Consider the following 26,022-nt stretch of genomic DNA (forward strand, 5'->3'; position numbering starts at 1 on the left):
TGCAGATTACACATTCCTCTCTTTTGTTCAGTTATCTATTGGACACTTAATTGATGTTGGTGTCTTCCTTTCTTCTTTTCTTCCTTCTTTCCTTCTTCTTTCTTTTCTTACTAAAAGGTCACCATTTCAGATTTTTCATGAGTTTTGAATAATTAAGTACATTACTTGTTAAAGCACAAACTAGAAACATGTTTCTACCTCCTCCTACAGTAATATTATAGAAAGATTACACCAAAATTCACTTTTAGAATTCTCTTTGATGACAAATATATTAATATTTCCTTTCCCAGGCAGACCCCAAATGTGGCAGCTTTTAGCAGCAGCATGCTGGATGTTGCTTCTTGGACCTCTATATGGTTGTCACAAGAAAGGAAGGATCACAAATCCTGAAGCTAATATGAATATTGTAAGTCATTCATTAAGGAAAACAATTAAGATAAAGAATTATAAGTTTAACATCATTTAGATGTAATTGGTGTACCTGTCCAGTTTTCAACAATTCTAAATTGACTAAGTCTGTGTCTCCTACCGTGTTCCTTGTTATGGCTCACTAAGAGTTGAAACACCTGACCAAGATGGGGCATTACTATTCCCTCTCCTGGTAGTTTGAGCAGCCATCAGATGGTGGCTTTCTGAAGAGAAGGTTTCTGGGTCATTCTGCTGATCTCTATAGGGTATCCTTGAGGTCTTCCTGAGGCTGTTTCTAGGGCAGGTTCTGTGAATTGTGAGCTATATGAGGGTATTCTTTTAGTATGCCAGAATTGTTTTCTGTTACTTTTAGCCCAAAGTATCTTAACATGTAGGAATTCATACTAGAAGTGGATTGGAATAGAATAGAATGGAGTACAGTGGAATCGAAGAGTGCTAGGCAAAAAAAAAAAAAAAAAAAAAAAAAAAGACAAATGACAAATGTCTATTATAGGCTTCATTTCAATGGGCTACTCCTATTCCTGTATACATTGTACACCGCTGATGTCCTTTCCCACTCCCATTTGTATTAGCACTTTAATAATAGAACTGTCAAAGTTTTTCAATTAGTGCCTCTTCTTCTTTCTCTCTTTAAAGTATCCAGCAGATACCCCTAAACTTCTACCACACTGCTGAACTCACAGTCTGAATATATGTTCTCAAATCCAAGTTTTTCCTTTTCCATATTCACACACATTTCCTTAAGAACTTTCATGCTCTTAATTATTCTGCAATGATAATAAGAATAATAAACATTATAGAACACTTACTTTGTGCCATGCACTGTTCTAGATTCTTTATGTATAATCCTCATAACAAATCTGCGAAGAGATACTATTATTATCTTTATTTTACAGTTGAGAGAAATGAGGCACAAAAAGGTTAAGTAACTTTCCCAAAGTTAATAGCTAATAAGAGGAAGAGTTGGAATGTCATGCTGTTGTTTGTCTCTAGAGTGTGGGCTCATAACCACGGCTTGATATAGCCCCATGCCTCGCATGGGCAAATGCATAATATTGTGGCAAGTGCATATGCTTTGGAACTTAACTTACTTTGCCTTTAATTTTGTCTTTATCTCTTCCTAGTTGTACAATCCAAGACTATTAATCTTTCTGAAATTCAGTTTTCTCAACTACAAAAGGGTTATAATTCTATCTGAAAGGCCATTTGTAAAAATGAATAAAACAGGAGCTATAAACCATCTTCTATGCAGAAGGTGACCAATAAACAGTAGTTCTTCTCTTCTTTATATCCATAAACCTTGGTTGAGATGTCTTCTGTTTACCCTTCTAGATCCACTGTGTATTCTTTTACACCTTTATCTCTGTCCAAGAGACTGAGCTGTGAGCACTAGGTCAGCACACTCCCTCGATCTTTGGTTTTCAGTTCAGCTCAGCCAATGGAAGTATTGAGCCAGAGATAAGAAGAAGGGAGGAGAATGAAATCAGATGATGTATTGCACTGGCTCCCTCCATGAGGTCACCTTAGGCAGGCTGTCTCTCTCTGCTACAGGTTACAGCTTCTCTCAGTGAGACCTGTCTACTTGACTTTCTTGTTCTGGTAACAGCTTCCTCTCATCTCCCTTCAGGTAGAAGGTTGGTAACAGCTCACTTGTTACTAGCCGCAGAGTACTGCACAATTGCCCCTGGTTTCCCTCAGTCGATGGGCAGATAACTTTTTGTCTTAAGATTTTGAGAGGGACTAGGGTGCACTGATACCAGGCCAAGCAAACCAGGATGTATAGTCACCCAAGCTTGCCTTTGCACGCATTCTCCTTTGGAAACCCTCCTCAAGTTATCCTGTTTTTCCCCGCTATATTCGTCCCGATAGGTAGACGAACAGTAGTTTGCGACTTAAAGTACTATATTGCAATGCATGTATAAAAATCAAGAGTACATCATGAAGGTAGATATTTTCCTTGCCTCTTTTCAGAGCCAGACTATTTCCTACTGGGGTTATCCTTATGAAGAGTATGATGTTGTAACAAAAGATGAGTATGTCCTCGGAATTTACAGGATTCCTCATGGAAGAGGATGTCCGAGCAAAGGTAGGATGTATTTTGTTATGAAAGGAATAATGCCTAAAACAGAGATTCTAGGTGTGCTGACAGTAGCAAGGCAGCTTTTGTTCTGAAACAGAGCCCAGTACCTTCCATTAGAGGAGGTTATCACCTCTGCAGCTGCTGCTCGGCTGCATTTGTATTATAGCCCTTTGGGATTTTTATAGCACTTTCATGTACACTGTTTACTTAGTCCATTCTTTTCTCCTTCACTTGTCATTGGTTCTCTACCCAAGTCAGTGGAATTTTTTTTTTAAGTAAACCTGATCTTATTAGTTCTACATTTAAACTTAATTAAAGAGCTGTTCCTAGCTCCCTATGATGCAGGTTGATATCTGTAGAGAAAAGAGGGATCCACTTGGCAAGAACTCTTTACTCCCCTGATTTCATAGCTCCTTTTATTCTTTAGTGTGTTGTATAACAAACTTCCCAATATCAGAAGGTTTAATTATTTAAAGAGAAAACCTAGACTTTTGTAAAGAGAGGGGGATGAATTGGTGTTGACTTAATAGAACCTGTCCATCCCTGCAAATAATTCCATGACCTTTGTAAATACTAATGAGAATTTTGTTTCCACAAACTTTTATCTTACCATTTCTGCCAGGTAGCTGCCAAAATGCATGAGATGGAAAGCTGAGAAGCTGCCTGAGGGCTTAGATCAGAGGGGCTATGACTGCTGTTTGGCAGTACTTAACTTTAGCAGATTAGTAATACTCCTTCTTTCTGTTCTCTGAAAAGATAAGTGGACATAGACTTGAGTTTCTTGCTCCCAGAGGGCTGAAGGCTTTCTGAGAGTCTAGTCTAGACTGTCCAATCTTTGGAAGCTGGTCTAGCACCAAAAGTGACCCTAGGGAGAGTCCTGAGATACAAACACAGCATCACAAACCATAAAAGACAAAAAAAAGACTAGTCACTTCTCTCTCTTCTCTGTATTTTCAACACCATTTCCCCACTTCCTTCTTTTTCTTTTCTGTTTCCAAGTAAATTCTTCCAATTCTACATTATGAATAGGATTTTTATATCAAGCTAATAGTTTTACATTGCATAGCATTTTGTTTAAAGCCTTGAATTTTGCTTCCTGAAAATGCAACTTAAATTAAGCAGTGTGTGTAAAATCTGGCACAGTTCCCGGCATTCAACAAATGGTATTTTCATGGTTTTTGTTATTATTTTGAGAAAGAGTTAGTTTTGCTATCAGATACTTCTTGATAAATAAAATGTTATTAATATAAATAATAATAGGGCCAATATTTATTGTGCTAGAAAGTCTTTTATGTATTTTAATTCTAATTTAATTCTTATGACTACACTATGAGATAACATGTTATTATTACCCATTATGCAGACAAATTAACTGAGGGACAAAGGGGTTAATACATAGTAGATTGGATTTTGAACCAGGACAATCTGACTTCAGCACCTACAGAACAATAGAATACATTATATATAATCCAAATTTTATGAAGAGGGAAAATAAGACATAGAGAAGATAAATAATTTGCCCAAGTTAGTAGTTCAGAAAGGAGGAGATAGGTTTGCCTGGTACCAAATTTCATCTCTTAACCTCTCTTCTTTACTACAAGAATTCAGGAAAGAGAATTTTCTTGTTGACACTGAGTGAGGTGACATTAAATTCCTGTTGCCTGTGTTTTTCAGCTCCAAGGCCTGTTGTATACTTGCAGCATGGCTTAGTTGCATCTGCTAGTATCTGGATTTGCAACCCCCCCAACAGCAGCTTGGCCTTCCTTCTCGCAGATAATGGCTATGATGTGTGGATGGGGAATAGCCGGGGAAATACCTGGTCCAGAAAACACTTGAAATTTTCAACCAAATCACCAGAATTCTGGGCCTTCAGGTAAGGAGATATGTAGCAATGAATAAGGTGTGTACTTTGCTTATTTATCTTGATGAACACCCTTTGATGTTTCCCTTTCTATCCAAGTGCATCCAGTGGAATCTCCAAGAAGGAAACAAACATTTTCTCCTCAACCCAGGCTTTCTTCACAGAAATGCCCTTGTCGCATTGATATTTGTTTTAAAATCCCCACTTGCTGGTGGTGGTAGTGGTGGTGGTGGTGGTGGTGGTTGAGGTGTGTGTGTGTAAAGTATATGTGAAAAAAAAATCAAAATGCAAAGATCAACTTTAGAAAGGTTAATTCCAGGACTATCACTTTGTCCTTGTGGACCCCAAGGGAAGTTGACATGGGACTCTTATTAAAGAAAAATAATGAAACTGACTGAGACATGGGCCCAGAAACAAGGTTCTAGTTGAAAATCCTGAGAACCAGGCATTCATGAAAAGCCAAGAGTGAGCCTAGTCCTTGTGCATAGATAGATGACACACAAATGTTTACTCACAAAGTGGTGAGAGAACTCTGCCCTCCATAGGCTGGCAGTGCTAAAACCGGTCCCTGGAGTCAGGTCCTGGGCACATCTGGAAAAAGCCTAATTATAGAATGATTAAAGAGCAGGGTTTTCCAGCAGCAGTCCCTGGGATGCTGTTGACTCTAGAAGCCAGGCCTGCTTGGGCACAGCGGAAAACCCCTGCATTTGCATAGGAACTAAAAACCATATCTTGAATATCACTAGAGCCATTAGTTCCTTGACCTCATTCCTGCCTTATTCTGGAAGACATTTATTGGGCATATCCTAATTCCACACCCCCATGCAGTTGTATTATTGCACTATTGCAAATAACATGGTTCCCTAGGTGAGTATTTTCCCAAATACACACAGGAAAATGGAACACCTGAGGTGATGGATAAATATGCAGATTACCAGGTGTTTTTTCTGGAAATTCTGATTCAGTCTTTCTGGGATAATGTCTGCAAATCTGTTTGCTTTATTCTGTTTTTTTAAATAGCATTCCAGGTAATTGTTCCTTGAAGAAAATTTGGTAAATCTGTTATAGAATCAAGTGAAATATGACTCCCTTAGAGGAAAAGCCCTTGTAGGCCTTTGCAAGTCAGATCTTTCTGATTCCAGGATCTTTTTTTTTTTTTTTTCCCCCATGCTTCTCTGGCTCCTGTGACCCCTGTCCTCTTCTTGTGTTGAAACAAGCAGGGTGGTGGTTATCCAAAAGGTGGGTGATGGACTGGCCGAGTGGCTCAGTTGGTTAAGAGCTCACTCAACAGTTTGAGCTTTTTTTAATATCTGTCTCCCTTAGAAAATATAAGTAGTAACTACTCATTTTTGCAAAGTTATCAGGAACGAGGTGGTTTACATAATTTCAGCTTAATTTCTGAATAACAACTGAATTTTAAACTGTGAGTTATTTTATGTTAATATTTTAGCTGGAAATATTTCTGATATATATTAACACACTGACTGGACTTTTTTTTTTTTTAGTAGAATACAGTGAATACAGTTTTGTCTTTTTTTCGATGAAACAATCAGTTGTAAACATTAAAAATGAATTGAAAAATTCCTTCAGGAATTCCAGGTTCTTAACAATGTTACTCTTGCAATCAAGGTAACATCCTCAAAAGCTGCATAATAGCTCACATTGACTCTCGTCTTACATTTAAAAAACTAGGTACCTATATCTGCAATGAATGTGTTCAAATATTGCAGGCCTAACAATGAAACATATTTTTGAATTTTGTTGTTCTTTTTCTTTGGCAGTTTGGATGAAATGGCTAAATATGACCTTCCAGACACAATAGATTTCATTGTAGAGAAAACTGGACAGGAACGACTCTACTATGTGGGCCACTCTCAAGGAACCACCATCGGTGTGTTTGGGGCAAGTGTGATTTAAGAGTGTCAGAGGATCTTCTTCCATATTCATGAAAGGGGTCAGGATTTTTCTCCTCTGTCCAGCCTCTAGCTAGGAGATTTGAGGTGGGAAACCATTTCCTATGGCTGGTTTCTGAAGAGTAAATAAAATGAGGATGACAACAGAGATTTTTTTCTCCTAGGACTGAATTTGGTGACTGATAGATAAACCTGAAGGAGAGAGAATTATTCATTTGTTTGTGACAGATGTTCGTGACAACAAACATTTGTCAGACACTGAATTAGATGCTGGAAAAGCAGAGATGAGTATGGTGTTCACCTTTGCCTTAAAGAGCTTGCAGTCTCATGAGGACACCAAAAAGAAAGCAGAGAATTGCAAATCCCAGTGATAATGTGCCACAGCCAATGTGACTTTTAGTTCCCAGGATTCACTTGGGTAGCCTGGATGTGGATGGGACCATGTTGAGAGTGCCATGAGACACTTCACTCCCTTCACTGCTCCCCATTATCTAGAGACCTCAGCAATACCAACAGCATTTCCACCAGTCTTTTTTTCTGTATCTTAATCCTAATCAGGTTTCTGGGATAAAGTTGGTCTCTATATGCCTGTACTATACTATGCATCTTACATATATTCCCTCATTGGAAACTACAAACATTTGAGACGAGTATCATCCATGTTTTACAAATGGCTGGATTTAGAATTTCTTTCTAATGGTGGAAGTGTCAAATAACACCTTAAGTTTTATATATACATAATTTAAGCTTCAAAAGAATCATCATATGAGGATTCTATTTTCCACATTTACAGATTGAGAAAACTGAGACTTATACAGGGGAGGTAACTTGCCCAAGTCTTCATATAGCTAGTGAATGGGAAACCAGAATTATAGCCTAGTTTTGTCTAATACCAAAGACTATATGGTTAAGCTACAGTGGCCCTTGGAGTTTTCCTAGACATGCCTACAAAGGCTGTTTAAACTCCTCCTGCAGCACTCTCCAGGGACAGGAAACTCATTTTATTCTAAATTAGAGAATTCCACTCTTGAGAAATTTAAAAAGTCCTTTCCCTACAAATAGTACTTACTCTGAGTTGTTTTTTTATTTTTATTGTTTTTAATATAACTACTGTTTGCTGTTGTTTAAAATAAATAAAGAATTGTTCTAAATCTATAACCTCGTGTCACCTTCTCTTTCAGCTTTCATAGCATTCTCTACAAATCCAGAGCTGGCTAAAAAGATTAAAATATTTTTTGCATTGGCTCCAGTCACTACAGTAAAATATACCCGAAGTCCTATGAGAAAATTAACAACTCTTTCCAGAGCAGCAGTCAAGGTATGTGACTTTCCAAGTTTAAATCTGTAGTAACTAAAGCTAGCTCTGTTTCCACTGATTTCAATAGAAGAAAAATCGAGACAAATAACATTTTACAGACCTTTGAGACTATAGTAGGTGCTCGAGGTATCCATATAGACTTACTGATGATGTGCAATTTTACCAACAGCGTTCAGGGAACTCATGCTGATGCCACTAGCCCTGCCATCTTCATCAGTGTCTTCTCTCCCATGTATTCTCACCTCAGTTACAGATAAATCAAATGTTATTTTGATCCACTGATTTGTTTAATTTAGTAGGTTAAACTTCTCTCTAGCGGCCCCTAGTTTCTCAGGAGCAGTATTGAGTAGTAGTTGAGATCACGGCATGAAGCCAGATGGCATGGGGTTTCATCCTGGCCAGCCGGGTACATTTGGCCAAGACCTTAACTGTTCTGTGAACCATTTTCTTCATTTGTAAAGCGGGGATAATAATAGTCCCCACTGGCAGGGCTGCTGGGAGGATTAAGTGAGATCACAGTACATGTCAATCCCTAAGAGCCAGGTCTTGCACACTGGAAGCCTTTAACAAATTTCAGCTATTGTTAGCCTGTCATAGACCACACCTTCCCCCATCGCTGAAAGTCCAACCTTGCTCAATTGTTCTCACTTCACAGACTTCCAGTCTGTCAGCTCCTCAAAACTTAGGCAATATCTCTGATCCCAGATTTTTTCTGCTAGCTGACAACTAACTAAGCTGATCATTTACTCAGCTGAGGAAAATTGGTCTATGGGTTAGTGTGTTTTCCTGTTGCATGTTAAAATGGGAGAACCATGGCAAACAGAAGAAAATCATCGAGTTTAATTGAATTCAGTTATTTCAATTAAAGCAGATAAAAGTGAGACAATTTTTACAGAAGCCAGGGATTATTTTGGTTGATGAGGGATAATAAAATTAGCCTATGGTGAGTCAATTCTGTACCTATGTATAACCCAGAAATATAGTAGCAGGAAAGCTACCGAACAACATGAAAAACACATTTCCCTCTTAGATCTTGGGCCTCTTCTACCATAGAGATTTAGTCCAGCTTCGTCCCACAATACTGCGTGAACAACACTGGACTGCTGCTAAATTATATCAGCATTCCCACATAGTTATGAGATATTTTGAGATGGTGGGATCTTTCTATTCTTCTCAATTTGCACAGCTTTGCACAGCTCTGCTTCACCCTTCCACATCTTTTGACATGCATGTGGTGTAGTGCGATTCCATTCAGTTTTGTGAAAAGATATCTAGGAACTATTATATCAAAAGCATAGCATCAGGAAACAGCCATGTCTGTGAAGATACATTTCAGCTGATTGGGGTGACTGAAAATCAGGGTGCATGTGAGAGTGGTAGGAGACTCAACTAAGGGGTCAGTAGGGAAAGTTAATGGAAAACAGTTATGTCATGTTAAGGAGTTTAGATTTTGTTCTGTTGGTAATAGGAAGTCATTGAAGAATGTTCAGCAGAGAAATGGCTTGATCAGATTTGTATTTTTAGAAAGATTGCCCTAAAAAAGCTTTAACTCCAATAGAGGAGTCACCACATGACCCACGAACTCCTGATAGAAATTCCAGCATCAAAATAATAAAGACAAGAATTGGTAAGCAAACACAGAAGAAAGTGAAAATGTTTCTAGTTGTTGGGATCACAGAAGATTTCTTGGATAAGTGGCATTTGAGTTTTGGCTTAAGGGCCAGATTTCAGTATACAGGGTAGCGTAGAAAAGCCTTTCCAAACCAAAAGGGTAACAAGAGCCCATTGAAGTAGTGAAGCTCCAGCCATGGGAAACTGCATGTAACTGACTGTATTGGGATTTTCCATTTGTAAAGAAGAGGATGAGAAGTAATACTGGAAATGTAGGAGTAGATTCTGAAAGGGCTTGAATGCCAAGTTAATAAGTTTGGAATTTAGTCTACGGGTAATGGGTGACCATGGAAAGTATTTGCATATAGGGAATGGCATGCATAATCCTCTTTTTAACAAAGATTCTCCTGGTAATCAATTAGAAGTGGATGGGAATAAAGGACATCAAGAGGGGCAAAAGATAGTGAAAATGTTTATGGAATTATTGTTACACTTTAGTTGACAGATGTTGAGAATCTGAGCCAGAGTTGTGCAAAAAAGACAGAAATGTCTACAGGATTTGACAGTGAAATGATAGACAGCTCTATAGGTATGGTATAAACTTTAAAAGGGTGGGGTTTCTTTCTCTTCTCCTATTAGCCAAATGTGCTCAGGAACATTTAAAGAATGGCTCCCTCTTTCAGTGGAGAGCTCCTAGACTGAGACAACACTTTTACTATCTCTGACTAAAGAATTCTTTTTATTGATACTATCAGTTCTTTTCTATTACTCCTTCATTTCAATTCAGTTCAATTCACATAAGACACCAGCATAAGGATTTGAGTCAGATAGAACCAACTTCGCATTCTGCCTCTGCTTTCTGTCCATTGTGACGTTGAGCAAGTTATTTAATCATTTAACTAAGCCTAAGTTTTTACATTTATAAAATGAGTACAATTTAAAGTTCTGACATCAGCAAGACGGTGAACTTAGAGGTCCCAACACTCGTCTCCCCCTGCAGAAACAACAAGAACAGTAAATAAACAACTGCAAACTGATGGAAATAGGTCTGGAAAAGTTCTGGACTATAACAAAAAAGAAAAGGCGCACAAACCCTGCAGAGCTCAAAAACGAAGGTTTGCTACATGAAAAAGAATAGGAAGCATTTCACCTGTATCACCCCACCTCCAGTCTAGAACAACTTAGCATGAAGAGGGATCCCCTAGGAGGCATTTCATCCCATGGGTTAAAAAACAGCAGGAGAACCCCAGCAAGCCTCATCACTACCTTGGACATTTGCAGCCTTCGTTACCAATGATCTCCACAGTCTTTGCCAGTGCCGAACCCAGCTGATGAGCTGCTGAGTTCCTACTGCTGCATCTCCACTCCAGGGCTGGAGCTGTCACTGAGATGGGACCTTTTCTCAGAGGCCCCGGTTGCTGCTATGCCCCACTCTCTGGAATCAAGACAACGTAGTGCCTTGCCATCTATGGGACTGGAGCTGCCACTGCTCTGCCTCTAGCCCCTGGGTCCCAAGTCATGGTTTTGACCCACCGTTACTGGAGCCACACTATTGCTGTTTTGTGCTCTGCCCTTGGATCCTGAGTTGGGGCTTCATCCTAACATCATTAGAGTCAAGCTACTGTTGTTCCACATCTGCCCCCTGGGGCCAGGTTTGGGGCTTTGATCCACCATCCCCAGGGCATGCTACTGCTACACCATGTGTCCTGGGCCCAAGCTACCACTGCACCCCGTCATCTCTGAGCCCATGCTGCTGCTGAGTCCCCCAACCTTTCCCCCACCCCAGGGCCTGAGTCACGCCCTAGGGCTGCAAGCACCAGAGACCTGGTCCCCAATTCCATAGATCTGCACATGCCTGCACCTCAGACACTGGCACCACCACCACAGCAAGTGCACCTTTGCTATGGCAGTTCCGCATGTACCTGAACCCAGGACCCTGATTTTGCTGCCACACTGAGTGCCAGTGCATCAGACCTAGCACCAAGAAGGATACCCATAGCTATAGCTTCTTCCCACAGTCAAAAAAGAGTAGGAGGATATCAGCAGCTTTCACCACCTCACTAACTCTAGTCACCACTACCACTGGCAGGACCTCCACAATTTGGGCCACTGAAGATCCCTGTGGTTTTCACCAATGTTGACCTTAGCTGACAAAGCTTAAAAAAGAATTAATACCAATACTTCTCAAATCCTTTCAACAAATTGAAGAGGAAGGAATGCATCCAAATTCATTTTACAAGGCCAGTATTATCCTGATACCAAAGTCAGACAAGGATACTACAAGAAAATTACAAGCCAATATCTCTGACAAACATAGATGCAAAAATCCTCAAGAATATATTAGCAAATTGAATTCAACAGTATGTTAAGAGAATTATACACCACAATCAAGTGGGATTAATCCCTGGGATGCAAGTGTATTTCAACATACACAAATCAATAAAATGTGATACACCACATTAATAGAATGAAGGATAAAATTCCTGTAATCATCTTAATTGATGTGGAAAGGGCACTTGACAAAAGTTAAACTTCCTTTCATGATAAAAACTCTCAAAAGATTTTGTATAGAAGGAATATACCTCAACATAATAAAGGTCATATATGAAAAGCCCACAGCTAACATCATATTCAACAGTGAAAAGTTAAAAACCCTTTGTCTATGATCAAAAGCAAGGCAAGGATGTCCACTCACCACTTCTATTCAATATAGTCCTGGAAATCCTAGCCAGAGTAATTAGGCAAGAAAAATAAATAAAAGACATCCAAATCAGAAGGAAGTAAAATTATCTGTTTGCAGCTGACATTATCTTATGTATTAAAAAAAATCCTAAAGAGTCCATCAACACAATTTAGAACTAGTAAATGAATTTAGTAAAGTTGTACAATATAAGATCAACATAGAAAAATCAGCTGCATTTCTATACCCTAACAACGAACTATCTGAAAGAGAAACTGAAAAAGCAATCTCATTTATGCACACAGCAGCATTAAAAAGCAATAAAATATTTAGGAGTAAATTCAATGAATGAGGTGAAAGACCTGTACACTGGAAAGTATAAGATGAGAGAAATTTAAGAAGATACAAGTAAATGGAAAGATATCCTGTGTTCATGGATTGGAAGAATTAATATTTTTTGTTTAAATATTCATACTACCCAAAGCTACCTATAACATCAATGCAATCCCTATCAATGGTTTTTCACAGAAATAGAAAAAAACCTATCCTAAAATTTGTATGGGACAACAAAGGCCCCAAATAGCCAAACCAATCTTGAGAAAAAAGAACAAAGGTGGAGGCATTACACTTATGATTTCAAACTGTATTACAAAGATAATAGTAATCAAAACAGTATGGTACTGGCATAAAAACAGGCATATAGACCAGTGGAACAGAAAAGAAAGCCCAGAATTAAACAAACACTATGGTCAACTAATGTTTGACAAGAGCACTATGAACACAATGGGAAGATGATAATCTCTTCAATAAATGTTATTGAGATAACTGGCTAGCTACATGCAAGAGAATGAAACTGGATCCCTATGTTATACCACACATAAAAATTAACTTAAAATAGATGAAAGATCTAAATGTAAGATCTGAAACCATAAAAATCCTAGAAGAAAACATAGGGGAAAAGCTCCTTGACATTAATCTTGCCAATCATTTTTTTGATAAAACACCCAAAGTACAGGTAATAAAAGCAAAAATAAATGAGTGGGACCAACTGAAAAGCTTCTGCATAGCAAATGAAGCAATCAATATATTGAAAATGTAACCTACAGAATGGGAGAAAATATTTACAAACTATCTGATAAGGGTTTACTATCCAAAATATACAAAGAACTTATATAACTTAATATAGCAAAAAAAGCAAGTAATTTAACTAAAAAGTGGACAAAGGGCCACAAATTTTTCCAAAGAAGACACACAAATGGCCAGCAGATTCATGAAAAAATGCTCAACATCATTTATCAGGAGACTGCAAATTAAAACCACAATGAGATTTCACCACATACCTGGCTAAGAAAGGCTGTTATCAGACGACAAGAAGTAATAAATGTGGGTGAGAATGTGGAGGAAAAGAAACCCTATATATTATTAGTGGAAGTGTAAATAAGTAAGGCCCTAAAAGCCAATGTTGTAGAAACAAAGAATATAATGGTCGTTGCTGGGGGCTGGAAGAGGGGGAAATAGGAAGATGTAGGTCAAAGAGTTCAAACTTTCATTCATAGGATTTTTAATGTCCTATGGTGTCAATTATTCCTTAATAAAGTTGTAAATGCATAAGTTAAAAATCACATAAAATTTGTCAAGTTGTTTGGGATACCCATTGAGATAATATGTATTTAAACATCATGCCTGGCCTAGAGCAGGTGATCAATAAATGTTATCTAGTATTATTAATGAATTTATTTTAGGTTCAAAGTCACAGTGCTTCATTTTTCAGATCTCCTGTTTACCAATTGTTCATCCTCTCCTCCCCTCCCACCTTTTGTTCTGCCCCTGGACAGTAACGCCTTCCTGTTCTTATCTTTTTTTCTGATCTATAGCTTGTGATGACCCTTAGCTTTTTACACATTATCTACAGTAGTGATTGTTAGTATTTCTCCATTTCTTAAAAGAAGAACTTAGTCTCAGAGAAGCCAAGCCTTCTGTCCCAAATCACCTACCTAGTGAATTGCAGAGTTAGAATTTGAACACAGATCTTACCAGGCTATCCGTCGTCAGTGCATTTTTTTATACATTGTCATTTCCCTACCTTCTCAATGCCAACCTGAAGAAGTAAATCCTAGATTCTTATGCAGCTTAGCCGGCCTTTGAGGGCTAAATCCAGTCCATGTTGTGCTTGGCAAGCAACATGCCCTCTTCTGGGGCCTTTTCTAATTCTCACTCACAAAACTACCAAAAGAGCTACCAGAAGAAGCTTGTCTTCATGCTGTTATATGACAAACATGCCCCCTCCAGAACTAACATGGAATTGCATCAACAAGTCACTATGTTTGCTTCTCTTCAAGTGGGTACTATATGGCTGATTAGCCTGCGTTATTATTATTATTATCTTCTCTTAGGTTAGGGTAAAGGAGCATTTATCCTTGGGTAAATGTGTAGTAGTTTTGCTGAGTTGCTCATGCATGGCTACAGAGGTAAAGTCAGAGACTGTCATGCTAATTCTCCCTATATTTAAGAAAGCCAACTGACAGAACCAAGGACAAGGACCCCCTGTGCTATAACCTCTTCCTTCACATCATATTTTCATGTTTGGTTACTTCTGTGAACTGGCTGTTTCCTTTCACATGGATTTTCTGCCAACTGTGGATGACAAAGATATTGGAAAATGAAGATAAAAGTGTTCACTAAAATCATTTCGTGCCTTCTATTTTAATTACCTATTCATGTGGTGATCTATTTAAGTTATCACACTTGAGGACATAGAGTAGATGTCACCATTCTTTTAAAAGGTAACTTCACTCTGTATGTCTGCTGCTACTGTTATTAAATTATCATGTAGATAGTTACACAGGAAGAATTACAATTTGGTAAGTGCATTCATGAAATTATCTGACATGTTGTCCAGGGAACCCAGTGATTGTGACAAAAATGAATAAGAGGCCAAAAGCCATTAGATAATGTCTGCAATGGTTAATAATTGCTTTCCAGACCTAAAGATGTATGAGTTCAACATATTGTAGCCTCTCTCTCCCTCCCTCCTTTCCCTCCTTCCTTCCTCTCTCTCTTTGACATGAAAGGTTATATGAAGTCTGGCATATCATACATTTCATTAATATTTCATGGAACATCAAATATTCCATTAAATGAAGATTACATTTGATTATATAAGATAAATATTTTTCAAACTCAGAATTCAACAAATTATACCCAGTAGGAATATACTTGATCTAGTTTACCAAAAAGTGTAAAATATTGTAGTGCATTAGTGCAATAAAAATGAGTGCTAGCTATCATTGTTCATTAGTTGTAATTGCCAATTCATAAAAAATTCCAGGATAAAGATGTGCCAGTTTTCTACTATAAATGAGTATTTCCAAAATTTTTAAGAATTAAAAAATACCTTTTCATCTTTATATCTAGTTTATTATGGTAAGATTATAAAGCTAGTTATTTTGAAACAAAGGCAAGATTGGACTTATATACACAGAGAGTTTCATTTCTTTGGTTTAAGCTTTTGCCTCTAGAAAGAGTTTATTAAAAATTTTTGGAAAGAATGGTTAACTTTGTGTCATTCACTAAAAATATAATAGTTATTGTTTTTGGAATGTTTACTATGTTCTAGAAAATGCACTAAGTGCCTTTAAGCATAGCCTATTATCTTCACAACAGTCCTACTTAGTGCATATGAGTTTTCCATTTTGTAGTTGAGAAATGCAGAATAATAGTAATTAAATACTTTCCTAAGGCATAAGAGAAAGAGTCCAGAATTAAACCAAGTTATCCCTGACTCCAAAGCCGTCACAGTATTCTATGGGGACTAGTTTCTCGGGGGCACTACAAAAATGTACCGAGTAAAAGACCTTGGGAAAAGAGATCAAGAGGTGAGTTGGGATGACACAGTGAGGTGGGAGAACTACAAAGACAAAATTTTACAGACCTCTCGGTTTCACTGAGGACTAAGTACTATGCATGTTTCACCTTTTGTCTCGTCCTTGTCTGAACTACCACTTATTCTCCACCCTTGACATGTACATCCCTGAAATTTGATGGTGTCTTAAATTGATCTTGCAGGTGTTTTTTGGTGACAAGATGTTCTCTCCACATACATTTTTTGAACAATTCATTGCCACCAAGGTGTGCAGCCGGAAGCTATTTCATCATCTTTGCAGCAACTTCCTATTTTCTTTTTGTGGATATGATCCAAAAAACTTAAACATGGTACGTGTAAGTAGTCAGATCTGGGGAAGCAATTGTTTTGTTGCACGAAGTTGAGGAGAGTTCATACTGAATTGCATGGAAGCCCCATTTCAAGGTCTTCCTTTTTGTCTCCTGGGATGCATTCTAGCCTGTTCATGGCTTACAACCAAAGCTGAGAGTCTACCTGCTTTAGTAAGAAGATTTGAGAAGGTTTTGTTGTGAAAATTTTCACCAATGTTTGCTGTTGTCCAAAGTGCCAGCATTGCAAATTCCTTCACTTTGATTAAGTTATAGTTGTGAAATTTATCTTGCTGTGCCTGAGCCCTATCTCAGAACCTACTGCAGGAGAATTTCAGGGAGTGAGCACAGGCATCTTTTTTTAAATCCATTTTCTACTTTCATAGGTGATGTGGAAATAGCCATTTTGTGAGCCACTTCTTTATTCCAAAGAATATAGGGGTGGCTCTTCAATGACAGCTACAGATTCATTGTTGAAGGAATACTGAGAGGAATGTGTTGGGGTTTTTGTCGAGTCCTTTCCAACCTAACTGAGATCCTTTCCTTTCTTTCTTTTTTTTTTTTTAAAGATTTTTTTTATTGGAGAATTGGGGGATGGGAACAGCACTGGGGAATTGGGGGAAGTGGAACAGACAAGTTGCTGTTCTTTTGTTCTTCAGTCTAGTTGTGGAGGACGTTGCTTCACTGGCCCAAGTTGACACCATCATTGCGCTCTTCCTGGGCGAGGCAGATCCGTTGCCGGCTTCTGGACGGCTACTCACGGTGGCTGCTGGCTGCTCTCGCTGGCTGCTGGTTACACACTGTAGCCCATGGCAACCCACTGCAGCAGGGGCTGCAGCCTATGCCGTCCCCGCCGGGGACTCATGCATGGCAGCCCAGCTCCAGGTTGAGCTGTTGTTCAGCATCTTAATTGTAGAGGGCGGTGTCACTGGCCCTCATATGTGGGATCCGAACCGGGGCCCTCTGGCATCCCAAGCCAGCTCTTAACCAACGCGCCACTCGGCAGGCCCAATCCTTTCCTTTCTTAATTACCACTAGCTGCCCCACAAAGTGGGAAGGAAAAAGAGGGGAAGTTATACTGTTTCTTCCCCAGCTAGAGAGGAGAAATGTCTGAAACCAGAGGTGGGACAAAGCTGAAGTTGGTCACCATCTACCTCACAGATTCTGCCCAGAGCCTTGTCACCCTCTGTCATTGGAAGCACTGATTACCACTTGCCTTGCTTTTAGTCAAGATTTATAAAAGGCTGTTTATGCAAAGCATGCCTTTGCCATTTCCCCTTCACATTTTTTCTCACTTTCTCAATTTACTAGGGAAGCTATGCTTGCCTATCACTTAAAATTAAGCATTTCATGTAGTCAGAACTAAGTAAAAAGACCTTTAAGCAAAGTCAATAGAGATAGTTTCAAAAGCACCCTCTCAATATGGCCTAAGAGTTTGCTAAAGAAAGACTTCACAAAATGAGACACTTGAACATTTATTGAGGGCCCTCACTGTACATTTATATAGCCTGTTGCCCTTTCTCACTGTTGGGAACTGGACTATGGAATACTATTACAGTACTTGTAAGAACATTTATTTTAATGGAGTATAACCAGGGATGCATAAGTTTAAAAAAAACAAAAAACGCATGTCCAGAACTCAACCCCAGAGATTTCGATATTGACTTATAGGCTTGGGTAGCTCATAAGTAGTTGTATTTTTTTTAAAACCCTAAGATGGTTCTGATGCTCACTTTGGTGGAAAAGTAACTCTTTTTTATACTGAAAAACACAATGCAATTGAAAATCTGAAAAAGCCAAGTTTGTTTTTTTTCCCCAGAATAAATCTAAATGTTAATGGAGGTTACAATGATGGATTATGTATGTCCCACAAACTTTCAAAGAGCCTTGTAGAATAGTTACCACATTTTAAAAATCAGAAAGCAAAAGGGAACATTCAGGTCTGTTTTCAATATCTTACAATGAACAACTTTCTCTGAATGTTCTTTGGGGCTTAACACAAGGTGAAGAAGGTCAGTGGGGCTTTTATCCCTTGTCCTCTTCTCCTCTTGAAACTTTCTGAGGTGAGACTGGAAAGAAAGGTACACTATCTTCAGTCTTTGATCAGCGGGATATCCTCTGTGGGCTTTATGAAGACACTGCGCAGGACAGAAGAACAGAGAGCTAAGGGAGGGGAAAATTCATAACGGGCTTCTTTGGTTAATATATCTTCAGAGGATATAGTATATGTTTATTCCTAAGAGAGTAAAGAAAAAAATTCAAATTTATTTGTGGTGTGATTATATATTTAGTCTCCAGCTGAGAAATAATCTCTTTACTCTGCAGAGTCGCTTGGATGTTTATTTGGCACAGAGTCCAGCAGGAACATCTGTTCAGAATATGCTGCATTGGGCCCAGGTAGGTGCTTCCTGTTCCTCATATGACACACACATATCTGTGCAAGATCCCCGAGAAGCAATCCCAGAGAGCTTGCTTCAGAGTTTTACTGTCCAGTTGATGTTTCTAGAATCAGCATCATCTCATGTTAGTTTCCTTTACTCCCTTCTAGTCTTCATGTCCTCAGTCTGGTGTTTGCGTCTGGTTCCCAAATGTGCTGACTGAATTCTGATCCTTAGATTGCTCCAAACTGCCTTTTCTAGGGAAAGCTTGTATTTCTTCTGTTGGGAAATCATCACCTCTAGTACAACTTTATATAACATGATATAGGCTATTCCAGAAAGATCTGCTCATCCTCCAATTGTCAATATGGGCCATTTCAGAGGGTGGAAATGATGCTTTGTTCAGAGCAAATTAAATATTAGGGAGAGATTAAAATAGATGGATGGTTTCTGTATTTTACCCTCAGTTTAAGTGTTGTTTTTTATTTTTGTTTTTGTTTTGGTGTTAATATATTACTCAATATTTGACAAGCTCAGACCTAAGTAAAATTCAATTGATATAGTTTTCTGAGTCACGTGTATCTGTGTGTGTGTGTGTGTGTGTGTGGAGAGAGAGAGAGAGAGAGAGAGAGAGAGAGAGAGAGAGAGAGAGAGAGAGGTCTTGCCAACGTTTTAATATATCTGAGATCCCTAGGAATTTACATTTTCACCTACATCCTGATAAATTTGTTCCTTGCTTTAAAGTTGAGAATCACTGCTATAGATAGCCTGAAACAATAGTTGAGGGTTTTTGAAATTCTTTAAGAGTTCCACTCCCAGGAGATAAGCCTTCAAGTTTCTATAGAAAAATATATATATATTTAGAGCCTCCTACTGGTGAGGAGACAGACTCTCTGATGGCCATGGCCTTCCAGACAATACAACCTCAATTGCATATTTGAGCACTTCCTATGTGTTCTTCCATTCATATAAATGATTCACTCAGTCTCATTGAATTTATTCTCATAACAATATTTCAATGAAGACATTGGCACCCCCAGTCTATAAATGTCACAGCCAATGCCTTACACATCTCACATCTGACTCCTTTTATTTTTAATATTAAAAAATATTAAAGCAATTAGTACTTTTATTAATAATTTTATATAACTGATTCCTCTTAAAGAGCACTGGTCTTTGACAGAAAATCCTCTTCAGGATAGAAATTGGGTGGGGAAAAAATATCTGGTCATAAGTTACATAGACAGCTAAAACAAGCGTGGTGGTGGTATAGATGATGATGATATGATGATGGTAGTGATATTAGTAAAAAGAGAGATTTGTTGAGCATTCTTAGGTGCTATTCACTTTATATGCATTGGCCTATTTAATCTTCATAATACTATGAGAAGAATGTTATTGTTGTTCCTATTTCACAGATGAAAAAAACAGGTTTAGAGAAGATAAATCTCTTGTCCTAGATCACAGATTCAATATTTTGTTAAGCCTGGATTCAAACCAGGTCTCTTTGATGCTGGGATTCAAGCTCCTAACTAGTGCACTTTATTGCTTCCCATTGCCAAAAACTTGCAGAATTTCAATAAGAGAAGACTACTGCCTCTGTCGGTATAAATTGGATGGAAATAATTGAAAACTAAAAATCAGGATTAAATGAATGAGTGTGAAAAAAAATACTTGAGATTCAAGTTAAGGAAAAAACCCAAAACCCTTAGAGTAGTTGGAGAATAATTTAATGAAGTGCTTGAGGTAAAGGTAAAAATTATGTCTCTTCAATACACATGGGTGGCAAGTAACAGAAAAAGGAACCCCAGGTGTGTGAATGTTTTCTATTATCTGAAGTCTAAAAATTAAAATGAAGAAATGGGCATGCACTGCATCTCAGACACATATCCCGTGGCCATGTTACTGACAACATGGCAGGGTGCTCGGCCCTGCAGACAGGAGACAGACAGCAATGCTGCCCCTCCCACAGGAAGCACCGTGGGTATTCTATAAATGAACATTCTTTTCAATAGTAACACAATTGTTTAAGACTAGGAAGTCTAATCATAATACCCTGGACCACCTGACAAGTACAATAAGGTTTAAAGTCATTTAATAATAATAGCAGTCATGTTTTAATGTAGGAGATGTATTGCTGGTGCCTTTAAAAAATAAATGAAAATTCGTAAAGCCAAGATATTTAAGAATCATTCAATTCAGCATCCTTAAGAAAATGTCTCTGTCTAGCATTGCAACATTTAAAGGCATCACCACCTGAGGATTTTCATTGGAAAAGTATAGGGGGGAATAAAAGATTTCAGTCAGTTCCATAAATTACTATCAATTTCTATCATTTTTATTATTTGGCTTATCAATCTTTATTGAATTTTAGCTAATGTGCTAAATACTAGGGTGTAATGTCAATCTTTGTATATTTCTTATTGACTGTCTTTAAATGTATGTTTTTATATAATTTTAATGTGTTTATTATTTTTATTTTGTTACAGGCAGTTAATTCTGGTCGGTTTCAAGCTTATGACTGGGGAAACTCAGATCAGAACATGAAGCACTTCCACCAGGTACAGCCACAGCAGTGGTCCTCAGTTGTATACTGTGAATGAACTAATAGATATAGCATCCACTCATTAAGCACTTACTAGGTCCCATTCAAACCATTCCAGATATTTCATACAGATCACATGATATTTATTGGGTTCTTACCATGTGCCACATCATTATTTTTGACCCTCACAATGACATTGCAAGGTAAATATTGTTGTCTCCATTTTTCCAGAGGCTCAAGGGATTAGGTAAAAATTGTCATAATTATTTAGCTAGTAAAAAATCAGAATGACTCAATGGTATCTGGATCTGAAGTCCATTCTTCTTCCACTACACTTATTCCGGCTCAAAAAATAGAAAATCTCTTAAGTACTTAAGACCATAAAGATACATAATTTTTGTTTCTGGAGCATATTCTCTGATTTCTTACCCATCTCATTAAATGAGCTAACACTGTCCTATTAGTTCTTTGGAAAGTTATTCACTACTCATTTTTAAAAAAAAACAATATAAGATCATCAAAGATACACTAGATAGAAATATCACCATTAGGAAGAAGCAATACTCTCTGACAGAGAATGGCATGTCAAGATATTTCTTGGCATTACCTATGAAAATTTTTGGAGCAAAAATTTCATGTTAAAGGGAAATATGTGTTGTTATTTTTTTCCAGTAAACAAAGAAATTTAACAGAGATTTTGGCTTCTTGCTGATAGACAGAGCTCGTATTAAACAAGTAGCCATCAAAGATACATAGGTTTTACAAATCAGGGATGTGGAAATTTGGACATTAAAAAAAACAAAAAAAAAAACAAGGGCCGGCCAAGTGGCTCGGTTGGTTAAGAGCTCGCTCAAGAGTTTGAGCTCTGAGCAACAGCGGTTCAATGCCCGGCCCGAGCTGAGCAGCCGCTGAGCTACCAACTGGTGGCAGGATGGCTCAGCTAAAAAAACAAAAAAAAAATGAATTTTCAGTGCCACCGTAATAACTACAATAGTGAAAATGCATAACTTCAACTGGTGTGAAAAATCTGATTTTTCTACCCAACTGCTACAGTTCCATGTTTGTGTGCCAATACACAAACATGCTATGTCAAAGTATTATTTACTCTTGTAATTAACCAATTGTCTTAGCAAGAGTATACAGCCGCTTTAGGAAAAGCTTTTTAAAAGCTTTTTGAAAGATGGCCTTACCTGCTTGGATGAGAGTTGAGTCACAGGTACTAGCTTTATCATTATGCTTGCAGGTTCTGTTTTTTAAAAATGATATTCCGATTCAACTATACACCTTTTGCTTAGAACTTTGGGCAAAAAAATGAAAAACCCAAACAAACTGAGGGTAAACTATATACATGTTTAAAAAGCAATAAACTTAGTCACAACTATAAGTAATAACATTATACTTTAGACAATGTAAATATCAATGTAATCATCAATCTTTTATTACTAGGAAAGTAAAAAAAGAAAAAATTCTTGGCTAAAAGACACCATGTACCACTTGGATCCTAATCTCAATCATTTTCGCTTTGCCATCTTCATGGCTCCTGGATGCATCCTTAGTAGGGTATTAAATCATTGCAGTAAAGGTATTCTGATTCAGAGGCTCCTCAGACCACGCCCATCCTCCCCCCTTGTAGCTTAAAGCTTGCTAATATTTGTTGCTGCCTCTGTGCTGTGTTGTCTTGTATTCTTTATTTCTATCCTTGCATTTAAATATTTATGTTTTGTATTATTCTTCTCAGAAAACTAGAGTCAGGAGAAGCATGTCCCTTCTTCCATCAGTTGCACTTTGCCCTTGGGACCCTGCAGCAGGCTTCCCTGAGTACATCTCCCCTTGCATGTCCAACGGGTCAGGGCTAGTCGGCAATCATTTCCTTCCTCATGTCTCAATTCTGCTTGCAGATGCCATTTCCATTCTCAGGCTCTTTTCAAGACAGGTAGTAGGATGGTGACTGGAGGTACCTAGCTCATATAGTTCTTATAACTGCAAACCCCAAGAAAAAGCCAATATTTTTCTTAATAGCTCTGGCAAAAAGTTCCAGAGAGAACATGGGCCCAGTTTTTAATCATCTCTCATACAGGCACTGTGGTCAGAGGAAGGACTAACTGGCCAGGCCGGTCACCCTGGACCACTCTTGAACGGAGGGATTGCATTTGTTGAATCAGCACAAGAAAGGTGTTACCAGAAAGAAGGGGGAAGGGAAAGCTTGCGAGGAGGTCAGCATCACAGACACAATTTCTCTACGGCAGGCTGGCTTTTTAACATCGTATTTTAGATGTCTGTTTTTATGTATGGGTTTCAGTGCTCCCTGAAGGGCCTGCTCAAATATCAATAATTTCTCTGAATCTTGATTTCTGCATTTGAGAAAGGGTATTTTTATTTCTCCTATCCAGTGCTTTGTTTGAAAAGAACACAGTCCCAGTCCGTGTGCTACTATCAAGACGACCCCCTCACAGAAATAAGAGCCCCTTTTCTCTAGGACGCTTTTCTATTTTCCCAAAAGTGCAAATCAGGAATATAATGGTTGTCTTTTAAAACTCACAATTCATATTACTACACTAAAGTGGCTTCAAGTGTTAATATTTCTAGCATTTTAATGTTTACATATCATTAAGTGTATCCTAATTGCACATTTTTAACATTTGAAGAACTTGCTTAACAATGGAGAGTTAATGTTACTTCTATAATGTGGTTTTCCATGAAAACTCTTTTTTCCCCTCTCTGTCCCTTTAATTTCATCTAGCTTACACCTCCCTTATACGACGTTACGAAGATGGAAGTTCCAACAGCAGTGTGGAGTGGTGGAGCGGACAGTGTGGCTGACCCAAAGGACCTTGAGAATTTACTCCCTAAAATTACCAGACTTATTTATTTCAAATGTATTCCACACTACAATCATGTGGACTTTTACCTTGGACAGGATGTACCCCAGGAAATATACCAAGACCTAATTAGACTGATGGGGGAATGTTCCTAAAATTAAATGCATCTTTCTTTCTCTAAGCAAGCAAGTTTTCATAAGAATAATGTGGCGCACATAGCCAATGATTTTCACCTCCTCCTGTCCATGCATTTGTGTAATCCTTACTCCTTGAGTCATGGGGGGGGGGGGGGGGGGACCTGAGTGAGACTTGCTTCTAGCCCACAGAATTGACAAAGGTGATGGGATGTCACACCCTTGATTAGATTATCTTTAGGGCAAAGGTGATGGGATGTCACTCCCTGATTTATATTGTATAAGAATCCATCTTAGCACGCTTAGTCATGCAGCTATAAGGAAATGAATTCTGCCTAAAACCTGAATGACCTTGGAAGCCCTTTTCCCCCCAATAAAGCCTCCAATTGAGAAACAGCCTGGCCAGCACTTGGATTGCAGCCTGATGAGACCTTAAACAGAGAAGGACTTAGCTATGCTATGCCCTGACTACTGACCCACAGAAACAGTGAGCTAATAAACATATACGGTTCTCAACTGCTAAGCTTGTGGTAATTTGTTATCAGCAACAGTAAACTACTACTACTAGTAATAATAAAAAATCATTATTGTTGTTGTTGTTATTATTATTTTGTCTCTTTGGTTAGAAGTTTGAGAGGCCCTGTTCTTAGTTCACTTTGTCTTATTTCCTTGGCCTGATGAACTCCCTTGAACATTTCTTGTTTTGTAGATATGCTAGTGATGAATTCTCTCAGGGTTTGTCTGAGAAAAGTCTTTATTTTGCCTCCATTTCTTCATTTTCTAAATTGTTTATAGGTCATTTAGCATGAGCTCTACCCTCATAATGGATTTTTAAGTGCGCAGTACGGCACTGTTAACTATAGGCTGTACAGAAGGCCTCTAGAACATTTTCTTCTTGCACAACTGAAACATTATACACGTTGAACGACTCCCCGTTTCCCTGTCCCCCAGCCGCTGGCAGCCACCATTCTGCTCTCTGCTTCTATGAGTTTGGCTGCTTCGATACTTCATATAAATGGAATCATACAATATTTGTCCTCCTGTGACAGGCTTATTTCACTTAGCATAATGTCCTTAGGTTCACCTGCATTGTTGCATATGGCAGGATGTCTTTCTTTTTTATGGAATAGTATTTCAGTGTGTGTGTGTGTGTGTGTGTGTGTGTGTGTGTGTGTGTGTGTACACAGAGGGTGCCCCAAAAAATGTATACACATTTTAAGAAAGGAAAAAAACTATCAAAATTATGCTGATGGTAACTACTTTGAGCACCTCTTGTAATTGCAGAAGTCAAACATGACTTATATTCATCTTTTGTTATCAGTATATATTATTACAATTTTAATACAGTTCTTTCCTTTCTTAAAATATGTATAGATTTTTTGGCACCCTCTATACACATATATATCATATACATATATATATATATATATACACACATATATAAATATGAGAAATATATATATATATACACACACACACACACACACACGCACGCACGTACACACATATGTCTCACATTTGCCTTATCCCTTTGTCCATCAATGAACATTAGGTTGCTTCCACAACTAATGTTGAAATGAACCAGGAGTACATATGTCTTTTTAAGGTCTTGATTTCAATTCTTTTGGATATATATCCACACATGAGATTGCTGTATCATATGGTAGCTCTATTATTTGAGAAACCTCCATGCTGTTTTCCATAGCAGCTGCACCCTTTGTATTTCCACCAACAGTGTATAAAGTTTCCAATTTGTCCACATCCTTGCCAACACTTGTCTTTTGTGTTTTTTTGTTTGTTTGTTTTTTAATTTTTTTTTTAATTGGGGAATTGGGGGATGGGAACAGTGCTGGGGAATTGGGGGAAGGGGAACAGACAAGTTTCTGTTCTTTTGTACTTCAGTCTAGTTGTGGAGGAGTTGCTTCACTGGCCCAAGTTGGCACCATTAGTGCGCTCTTCCCAGGTGAGGCAGATCAGTCGCCGGCTTCTGGACGGCCGCTCACTGCGGCTGCTGGCCGCTCACGCTGGCTGCTGGCTACATACGG

General features: G+C 38.3%; 1 protein-coding gene across 2 annotated transcripts; it reads left to right on the top strand.

Moving 5' to 3' along the window:
• Positions 1 to 301: 301 nt before the first annotated feature.
• Positions 302 to 24,019, top strand: LOC109387529 (lipase member K-like). Of its 2 annotated transcripts, none has more exons than XM_019651494.1 (9): positions 302 to 406; positions 2,401 to 2,515; positions 4,184 to 4,382; positions 6,152 to 6,261; positions 7,465 to 7,601; positions 15,958 to 16,104; positions 18,427 to 18,498; positions 20,969 to 21,040; positions 23,765 to 24,019. In XM_019651494.1, the coding sequence occupies exons 1-9, from the start codon at positions 302 to 304 to the stop codon at positions 23,996 to 23,998; spliced, it is 1,191 nt and encodes a 396-aa protein (XP_019507039.1). In that variant the 3' UTR covers positions 23,999 to 24,019. The 2 variants fall into 2 exon arrangements, with proteins under 2 accessions (XP_019507039.1, XP_019507040.1); XM_019651495.1 differs by having other exon boundaries at positions 377 to 406; positions 18,427 to 18,502; positions 20,973 to 21,040.
• The last annotated feature ends 2,003 nt before the right edge of the window (positions 24,020 to 26,022 follow it).

The sequence above is a fragment of the Hipposideros armiger genome, unplaced genomic scaffold (genome assembly GCF_001890085.2).
Source record: "Hipposideros armiger isolate ML-2016 unplaced genomic scaffold, ASM189008v1 scaffold_161, whole genome shotgun sequence".
NCBI classification, from domain to species: Eukaryota; Metazoa; Chordata; class Mammalia; order Chiroptera; family Hipposideridae; genus Hipposideros; species Hipposideros armiger.

Coding starts and splice junctions, on each gene's coding strand:
- LOC109387529 (XM_019651494.1), top strand. CDS start 302: ATGTGGCAGCTTTTAGCAGCAGCATGCTGGATGTTGCTTCTTGGACCT. Junction 407..2,400: donor CTGAAGCTAATATGAATATT/GTAAGTCATTCA, acceptor GCCTCTTTTCAG/AGCCAGACTATTTCCTACTG. Junction 6,262..7,464: donor CTCTCAAGGAACCACCATCG/GTGTGTTTGGGG, acceptor CTTCTCTTTCAG/CTTTCATAGCATTCTCTACA.